Source organism: Martes martes (genome assembly GCF_963455335.1).
Source record: "Martes martes genome assembly, chromosome: 14".
Taxonomy (NCBI): domain Eukaryota; kingdom Metazoa; phylum Chordata; class Mammalia; order Carnivora; family Mustelidae; genus Martes; species Martes martes.
In genome coordinates this window covers 55,718,572-55,728,062 of record NC_137902.1, presented here as the reverse complement: position 1 = coordinate 55,728,062, position 9,491 = coordinate 55,718,572, and the positions used below count along the sequence as shown (strand labels likewise).

The 9,491-nt window shown below is 58.0% G+C and overlaps 1 protein-coding gene across 1 annotated transcript; it reads right to left on the bottom strand.

Annotated features, from left to right (window-relative positions):
* Positions 1–1,233: 1,233 nt before the first annotated feature.
* On the bottom strand, positions 1,234–8,316 carry TYSND1 (trypsin like peroxisomal matrix peptidase 1). The gene is made up of 4 exons (XM_080823509.1): positions 7,013–8,316; positions 5,186–5,316; positions 3,489–3,674; positions 1,234–2,049 (listed from the first exon to the last, which is right to left on the bottom strand). The coding sequence occupies exons 1-4, from the start codon at positions 8,191–8,193 to the stop codon at positions 1,832–1,834; spliced, it is 1,716 nt and encodes a 571-aa protein (XP_080679635.1). The 5' UTR covers positions 8,194–8,316; the 3' UTR covers positions 1,234–1,831.
* Positions 8,317–9,491: the final 1,175 nt, after the last annotated feature.

Genomic DNA, 9,491 nt, shown 5'->3' with positions numbered 1-9,491 from the left:
GATGGGGTTGGGGGGATCTTGCTTTATCCTGACTCATCTACTTACTCAACAGCCCACTGTACTTCTCCCCTTGAGGTCCCACAGACACCCCGAGGAAACATCTTGCCCCCAAACTTGTCAGCTGTATTACTGTCCTCGTCAGAAATGCAGGCACATCTGCCCTTTCTCTCTCAGCATTGTCCCGGTTCCTGTCCCATCACTTGGTCTCCTCCATGCCCACCCGTCCTGCTTCAGCCATCTTCTCCCCGACCTGGCCCCATGGAGCTGGTTCCCCAGTCCACCATCCTGCTCCTTTTGAATTCCCCTCCACTTAGCACTGCCCAGAACACACACGGTTCACACTTCCTTGTCCCAGTTCCTGCTGCTCTCCAACTGGAACACCCTGCCTGTGTCCAGGCCATCACGTGAAGACCTACTCTCCTCTCAGCGTTCAGCTCCTAAGACACCTTGAGGAGACCTTGCCTGATCTCCCCTCCCTAAGGCCCTAGGACACAGCCTGTCGCACTAATTGTCTGACACACCGGTCTCCCCAGAATGCCGAGCTCCTTGGTACCCACTGGAAAGAATGTTCCCCTCCCACCCCCAGCTAAGTCAGCCCCCAGCCCTCACCCCCTGCCGCCACTACTTTACTATGGGGTTTCTCTCAAGCTGACTTTGGCCTCTGGACCATTCTGAAGCTGTGAAGAGGAAAACAACCATCGCAGGAGTTTTCGTTGCCCAGTTGGCACTCAACAGACAGATGTTGGAAAGGAAGTATTCCCGGCAATTCTCTTGGCTTAGAGTTAGTCCCCCAGTCACCACCCCAACAATGGCATTCAACCTGTCAATGACCTCATAGTCATTTCTTGAGGGGGGACACGTGCAGGACCCTGGATACACAGTACATGTTCTTGACTTACAAGGGTGGTCTTAGCTCCTTGGGGCTGTCATGGTCTCCTTCATACCTTTGAACTCCCCAACCCACCCCCAGGGCCTAGCACAGGCCTGGATGCATCCTGGGTGCTCTGGAAGCCCTTACTGCCCGGCCAAGGCCACCACCTTCCGGGGGCTGCGAGCCCCATACAGTGCTGGCTGGCGCCATGGCCCGAGGCCAGGCCCATCTGGCATGAGAGTATCCCCGAGCTCACAGGCCCGCCAAGAAAGGAGGCATAAAAGGTGTATTTCTGTGCCTGGTGGTTTCCTCTTCCCAATTCAACTTTTGCAACAAAGAAGAAGAAAAAAGAAACTGATATATAGAAGCAGAGTTTCTCCTAGACATCCTCTTTATTTCCAATGCCCAGCGAGACACATTCTACCCCGTGAGATCCCTGAGGCCCGTTTTATGGGCAGGAAAGTAAAGGCACTGTGGCAGAGTGCCGCTGGAGGTCAGCGACACCCGACTTACGAAGACCCACAAATCCTAACTTTCAGGGACTCCACCTAGAGACACAGCAGATCCAGAAAGACATTCAGAGCCGGCCTCTCTGCCGAGGGTTTCTAAGTAACACAGCTGCTCTGGTGGCCAGCAGCCATCAGGAGACAGGGAACAGACGCAAAGCTGGGGCTGGCCCTGCCCTCCGCTGGCCTCCATCTCTCAGGACCAGGGCCCTGGTCCCGCACGGGGCTTCCCAGAAGGAGAAATAACACAGCTAAGTCTAGTGCTGGTGGGCAGACTGAGGTGAGGGCTCAAAAGGGCAGCCCAAAACAGGCCGCCAGGGTGGAGACCCATGGGGTCTGGTCCCAATTCCAGAGCTGAACAAGGTGGAGGGGGGTGCGCCCTGTCTGCATCCCAAGGCTGCTGCTCGCTGTGGCGTAAAACAGGGGCTCTTCTCTCCAGAGGCCTGACGCTGCCTCACAGCTTGCTCTGCGAGGCCTTGGTCAGGGGCCGCTGCAGCCGCCACACCACCTTCACAGGCTCCGTGGCACTGTCCAGCTGGCGGAGGCCTTCCAGGTCCCCCGTCTGCCTGTACCGCCACAGGGCCGGCTGCAGCACCGAGACGGGAATGCTGAAGTTCAGGTGAGGATAGGTGGCCCCTGTGTTATTGTCCCGGGTGTTGCTGGCCACGATGCCTGTGGAGGGGTCAAAGAGGAAAGGGGGTGTGAGCTGGGGGACAGATGGACGGACGGATGGGAGCTGAGGCCCATCCCCAGCCTGGAGCCTTGCCAGAATAGTACAGTCCCTGCCTGCCCCTCACCCAGCTTCTCCTCACGTCACTGCAAAACGGTCCTCAGAACCAGGAAAGTCACCTTAGAGCAATGCTCGTGACTGAAATACAGGACGCGCTCAGATGTCGCCGGTGATTCCATGAGAGCTTTCTCTGCTCCAGGATGCAATCCAGGGCCCAGCAGCCTCTGGCTCCTGTCTCTAGAGTCTTCTCCGGTCTGCATCAGTTCCAGTCTTTCCCCACAGTTCGTGGCCTTGACACTTGGAGGAGCACGGGTCAGCTGTTCTGTAGAAGGTCCCTCAGACTAGGGTCACCCGGTGTTTCCTCACGGTAAGCATGAGGTCTGACGTGCTTGGGAATACTGTCCCGCGCCTTTCTCCGGGCGACCCACCGGAAGGTGGAGGAGGTCTGTCAGCACGTCTGTGATGCTACTAACCTCCATCACTTGGCTAAGGTACTGTCTGCCGGCTGCTCTACAGTGGGCAACAGACTGTGGGCAAGTGCCTAAGAAACTTGGGAAAACAGTGTTTTGCTGGGACACCATCTACACTTCAACACTGTGCTCTAGCTGGTCAATCTGTTTCTCGCAGGGCTGTGAGGCAGGGATTCCGCCAGTACTATGTGTTCCACAGCTGAAGATGTAAGGGATTCCACTCCCGCTAGGTAGCACAGGGCGAGGCTCCTCATGACCTCAGAAGGAAGGGAAGGGGAAGCACTGCGGGAGTCCCGGGGCCAGCGTGCAGGTGGAGGCGTCCGCGTGTGCTCACGGTTGGCTTTTTTTTTTTTTTAATGGACGGACTATTTTGTTTTTTATTACCAAAATTTTAAAATGGAAAGATTTAACCACCACATATTAAAAAAAAAAAAAAGGGTCACAGTTGCTAGCGAACAGCTGCAGAACTGGCCATGTTAACCCCACAGTCCCGTGTCAGGAGGCCGCGGGGTGCTGGAGTGGGGTGCCGTTCACCCCGCGTCACCCCTGACTCTCCAGTCCCTGCTGTCTTCACTCCCGCACTCATTCACTTGACCTGTGACTCTTGGACTAATCCAACTCCTGAGTGTCACAGATCCAACGAGGTGTGGGGACTTACCTGAGGTGACAGGGTGGCTTAGTGGCAGAGAAGGAACCGGGACTCAGATCTCTTCCCTCCCTCCTCAGCGTCTGTCCCTCTCCGCCCTCGAGAGCACAAGCGCCTGGCAACTTTGGCTCACTACTTCTTGGGCATCAGGCCCACCAACGTCCCAGGCCAAGGGTGGCTCACGGGGCAGGATGCCCAGCACTCACTAGATGGCACTGAGGCTCCAGCAAGGGCAAGGCTGGGAGAGGGCGAAGGGGCTGCTTACCCAGGAGGTCTCCTGTGCGGGTGGAGAAGAGGGGTCCCCCGCTGGAGCCGCCATGCACGGCACACGTGGTCTGGAGCATCACCGGTCTACCGTCCACCCGCACCACAGCGGACAGGATGCCTGAGGTCACCGAGGGCCCACAAGCCTGGCCGAAGATGCCGAAGCCCACCACGCTGACAGCTTCTCCTGCCCGGGGAGAAAGGAGGGTGAAGGCAGGGAGTCGCCTCTGTCTGGCAGGACTCACACCCTCCCCATCCTGCTCCCTGCCCTCTCCAAAGTCCCAAACCTGCCCTGCTGCTCAGATACTCCCGCTTCCAGGGAGTCGGCCCCAGGTCCCCACGGGAAGAAGCCAGGACATCCACTGAGCTCCCTGCACCTGCTCACCACTTGTTCCTGACATCAGGCTGTTCTCTGGCCCTCATGTCCCTGCTGGACCAGGGAGCTGCTTTTCAGGGTCCCTAGTACCCAGCCCCGTGCTCAATAAATGTTTGTGTGGGGGCGCCTGGGTGGCTCAGTGGGTTAAAGCCTCTGCCTTCAGCTCAGGTCATAATCCCGGGATCCTGGGATCAAGCCCCACATCGGGCTCTCTGCTCAGCAGGGAGCCTGCTTCTCCCTCTCTCTCTGTCTGCCTCTCTGCCTACTTGTGATCTCTGTCTGTCAAATAAATAAATAAAATCTTTTAAAAAAACGTTTACAAATTAAATAAATAAATAAATAAATAAATAAATGTTTGTGTGGGTGAAGCGTCTGCCTTCAGCTCAGGTCATGATCCCGGGGTCCTGGGATCAAGCCCTCCATCAGGCTCCCTGCTCCAAGGGGAGCCTGCTTCTCCCTCTCCCTGCCACTTCCCCTGCTTGTGATCTCTCTCTCTGACAAACAGATAAAACCCTAGAAAAAATGAAAATAAATGTTTGTGACATTAATACCCATCTCCTCCTTTCTAAGAAGTCTCTTGGTTAAAAAAAAAAAAAAAAAGGTGGTCATCGCTTCTCGGCCTTTTGGCTAAGATCAAGTGAAAAAAAAAAAAAAGGTGGTCATGACGACGACCAAGAACCTGCCAGTAACTTCCTTTACCAAGTGCTCGTGCATGGCGCACGCAGCTAATTGCTTTATAGGCAACGTCTCACCCACACCTCACAGTGCCCGGGAGCAGGGAACATTATCCCCATTTTTCCAGATGTGGAAACTGAGGCAGAGAATAAGGAGCTGCCTGTCCAAGGATACAGGGCTAGCAAGTGGCAGAGGAGATGCCCACTTGGAGACCTCAGGCACTCCCCAGGCAGTGTGCCACGCCACTGGAGCCTCAAAAGCAGAACAGCGCTCTGGCAGGCCCGCGGTGTTGTAAGGAGCCCCCAAGTTCAGCCCCTCCACATGACACGGCTGCAGGGCCTCAGAGGGAAAAAAAGGTGTGCCTTACCCTTCATGGGGACCCCACCACCCGCGCCCAACACACACACCCCCACCACACCTAGGACCTGACGCATGCTGGGCACAAGCAGGGAAACCTCCAAGAGCAACCTAGCCAGAGTGCTAAAGGCAGGCTGACTTCATCCCAGACTCATGCCACAGTCATCATTCTGCCAGGGGCGAGGCAGGGAGCCTGCCTAGGGAACCGGGCCCCCAATCTAGAGGGTTCGAGTGCCCAGCACTTTGCTTCCTGAGGTCCGCCCCAGACCACAGGGCACCCTGTCCTTTACCTTCTTGGAAATGCTCAGCCAGTACCGGCAGGGGGACATCGTGTAGGTCCTCCTCCAGGCTCACTAGTGCTACATCATAGGGACAGGTCTCCTGGGTGGCAAACACCACACGTCCCCAGATTGTGGCACTCCTAGGAGCAAGGGAAACAAAGTGACGCGCTAGCTTTCTGATCCTCCAGCGCTGGGAGGAAGCAAGGGGATGAGAGTGACTCTAGAAGTCACGGACTTGGGGGGTTAACGGGTCTGGCGTCGGCCCTGACACGTGCCACGCTGGCATCTCTGGGCACATCCCTCGGCCATCCTGGGGTACTTCCAAACATAAGCTTCACACTTCTATGTAAGCTCCCTGTGTCTCACCATATTCCTAACCCCTGACACCTGGAGAGCACTGTGGGCCGGCTTAGGTGTTAATGCTCTGTGCACCCCATTTCATTTAGTTCCCATTGAAGCCCTAAGAACCAGGCACTGGTGTTATCGCCATTTGAAATGGCACATCTGAGGACCAGAGAGGTTGAGTAACTTCCTCAAGGTCAGACGGTTACGTGGCAGAAGCCAGGGCACACATTCCCAGTGTTTTCCTTCACCGTCTCATTGCAGGAAAACAATCCTGCGTAGGATTTCAACGCTGTGTCCCTGTTTACATACATACATACACCCTAGCACATCTTCGCTCTCAGTGCGTCCCACACTGTGTTCCAAGACTTTACAAGTCAACTCTGGGAGAGGCAGCATAGACTGGCTTGCCCGGGATCACAGAGGGGCCCCCTGTCATACTCTGCAGGAAAAGCTTCCAGCAGACCCCATGGGCTCCCCAAAAACAAGTGTGTGTGTTGTCAGGGTCGGGGGACTGGGCACCACTCCTGCTGGAAATCCTCATTTCCCTCTTCCTTATAGGGCCATGGCTGCCCTGCTGGCTGCCGGGGGCGGGGTGGCGGGGGGTGGGGTGGTGTTTAACCTTGGAAATTCAGTAGAGGGATTTGGAAAGGCCTGGGCTGCAAGGCTGGGCTGAGCCGGGTACAGAACCTCAGGCATTAACAAAAAGGCGCAATACCGCTCCGCTCTTGCCTAAGTCTGGCACCTGGGAGGTCCCAGAAACAGACCGCATCCTAGAAACTAAGCCAGGAAGCTAAGGCTACGACGGTCCCTGCTACCAGGCAAAAGGAAAGAAGGCCAAGGGCCCTTTCCCTGCAGAGATGGAAGTGGCTGAAGTCCCAACCTGGCTGCCAGGATCATCCAAAGATTGTTCCAGTGCATCTGTGGGCTCTGCCCAACTCCCCCATTCTAACTAGGTGTAACTCCACACATGTAATTTTTATCGGGATAGGAAGTTCTGCTTAAGATCTAAGATAGCGATCAAGTTAAGATTAAGAGCCCCTCTCCTGACCCCTGGAAGGCAGCATTCTGGGCCTCTGAGACCTCACCACCCCTCTCAGGGGAGACAGACCAGGGTGGGGAAGTCACCATCCAAGGAGCCTAGTGGTGTGGGGGGGAGCAGGGCTATGAGACAGGAGAGTTCAGAAGGAATTCAAGCTGAAAGAGGGTGCTCAAAGATGCCCGCCTAGCCAGGGATGCTGGGACTCCACCCTGCCCCCCAATCCAGAGCTGCCTGACATTTTGCTCAAGCCCCGCTCACCCCCTGCCAAGAAGAAGGCCCCGAACGCCCTACACTAAGGTTGTGAACGCCGAGGATGAGCGCAAGGACTCAGGTCTCAGTCAGCGCTACGCCCGTCAAAGCATCAGCATGACGCCAGAAGGCCTCCATTATCCTCAGAGTTACGATCTGAGACCCCGGGGCGGGCAGAGTTGGGGCAACCTTGCGGGCCTTACTTAGGGGGCGTGGCGCGCACCAGGACCCTGGACGCCTCCCGAGGGGCCACATGTCGGCAGGTCACCACGAGGCGGGGCGCCACGGCCACTCCAGAGCCCCAGACGGTGCCGCACTCCACCAGTACGGCCGCAGCCGCCCACGGGGGGCCAGGGTCTCGGAGAGGCAGGCCCCACGAGGCGCCCATCTCCTGCGGCAGGAGGGCGGCCAGGGCGCGGGGGCCGGGACCCAGGCGGCCGAGTGCGGCTCGGGCGGCGCGCAGGAGAGGGGCGGCAGCGCAGAGCATCGTGAGGCCCACCCACTCGCGGGCCTTCCAGCAGAGGGGCGCGGCCACCAGCGCCACGAGCGCCCCCGCGGGCCGCGCAGCGAACACGCCGCCGCCCTCGGTGCCCGGCAGGCAGCGCGCGTCGGTGAGCAGCAGCGGACCGGTGGCGTTGCTGAGCACGCCGCGGCTGAGCGTGTTGAGGAAGATGTCCGGGCAGAAGGCCCCGAACGGGGAGCCGCAGGCCAGCAGCGGCGCGCCCTTGGGCACGGCCCCGAGAGGCGCCACGGCCACGGCCGGCCCGCGCTCCTCCGCCGCCGCCGCCTCCTCCTCTTCCTCCGGCTCGGGCCGCACGCGCAGGAGCGCGAACCATCCCAGCGCTCTCAGCTGGTCCTCCTCCTCCTCCTCCGACACCTCGTCGTCCGGCGCCGCGTTCGCGAAGCGCCACTGCTCGGCCGCCTCGCCCCCGAAGAGGCGCGCGAAGTGGGCTCGGAAGGCCGGGCAGCTCAGCAGCAGCAGCAGCTCGGCGGGCCTCGGGGGCTGTAGGAGCCGCCCACGGGGTCGGGCCGGCGGGTCGGGCTCCGGGCCGGCGCACTGGGGCGTGCACAGGCCGGGACGGCCCCTCTCCGCGCTGCCTGCGGGGCTCGCGGCTGCCGGACCCCACTGCACGTGCAGGCGCAGGTCGTCACCGCAACTGTCGCTGGGCAGGAAGGAGGCGCCAGCCGCGGTCAGCGCCGCGCTCCCGGCCCGCAGGAAGGGGGTGAAGATGCCCCCGTGGCACAGCACCAGGTCCGGGCCGCGGCTCAGGATCACTCCGCTGCAGCTCCACGAGTCCGCCTCGGCCTGCCCGGCCCGGGAGGCGCTCACCACGCAACCCGCTTTCTCGGCCGCCCTCATGGAGGGCCCCCACTGCCGCGCCATGGCCTCCAGAACGGTGCACCCGGGGTTTCCAGAGGAACGGCGGAGAGACCGAGGTCCCCGGTCGGGCCCCGCGCGGGTCCCACTCAGCGTCACCCAAAGCTGCAAGCGAGAGCTACAAACACGGACTCCAGCCTTCCTCGTCGAACCCGATTGGCTAAGCCCCAACTTGCCCGCCCCCATTGGCTGGGCTCGGGCCGGGCCCTGATTGGCTGCCCAGGCTGACCCCCGTCCCTTTCCCCGCCCCCTCACCCCAGTTCGTTCTGGCCGCTTGTGCCACCGAGGGACCGAAGCAGTCCAGGAGGATAAACTCAGGGAGAGTGGACGGCGTGTGGTTTTACCGAGAGACGGGGCTTGGGCAAGACAGAGTACCTTTGCTGTTCGTTGGGCTGCAGGAAAAAGAATAGAAATGAGGGCTGACGTGGCTAGACTTGTCCAGGCAGTGATAGGACCTGAGTATCCGCTCAGGTCTAAACCAGCGGCCTCTGGCCCCAGGCTTGATAAGGGCAAGGAAATCCTTGGCCCTTTGGCCGAGTTAGTAATTTGAAATTTTGTAATTAAACCCTAGAGCAATCCACTAGGTAGCACGCAGCTCACAGGACTACACCTAGGAAGCTATCGATGCCAAAGCCTGAGACAAAACGGATGAAAACTGGGTTTGCGCAAAGTAAAATTGCCCTTTAAAACTATGAACAGTAACTGAAGTAAAAATTTTCAATTCTACCACCCTGTACTTTGCAGTGTGCACTTTTCCCATACATTTATAACCACCACCTAGGATGTATCTAGGTTAGGGGCCCAACACTCTTTCAGTAAAGGGCCAGAGCCTCAGTGGAACAGGAGTTGGGGACCATACACTCTCCAACGCCCAAGTCTGCAGCTGTAGCAGGCAAAACCTGAGGGAATGGATGGCTGTGCTCCAGTAGAAGTTTCCTTATGGAAACTGAAATTTGAATTTTATGTCACAAGACAGCATTCTTTTATCGCCCCCCGCCCAGGTCATACAAAAACAGGCAGCAGCCCGGAAGATTGTAGTGCATTATTTATGCAAGCATTAACAAAAATGGTTCAATTACTACTTAAATTACATAACCCTTCTGCCTCAATTTCCGGATAAAACTAATGCTGTTTTATCCAATAAGCCTACTGGAGAAAGTTAAATGACCCATCATAGTGTGAGGTGGGACTGAAATAAGCAGTCTTCCATAGCAGGCATGGTCTTCTTTCGGCTCTGTGACACCGAAGATGCCTCGATCACAGGAAAATCTAATTATCCCAACTTCCTAGCAATTAAGAGTTCC

Bases quoted from the DNA above. Each gene is read 5' to 3' on its own strand.
- TYSND1 (XM_080823509.1), bottom strand. From the start codon at position 8,193: ATGGCGCGGCAGTGGGGGCCCTCCATGAGGGCGGCCGAGAAAGCGGGT. The intron at 3,675-5,185 runs GTAAAGGACAGG...CTCCCCGGGCAG, and splicing joins GGCTGAGCATTTCCAAGAAG to GAGAAGCTGTCAGCGTGGTG. The intron at 2,050-3,488 runs GTAAGCAGCCCC...ACCCCTCCACAG, and splicing joins CCGCACAGGAGACCTCCTGG to GCATCGTGGCCAGCAACACC.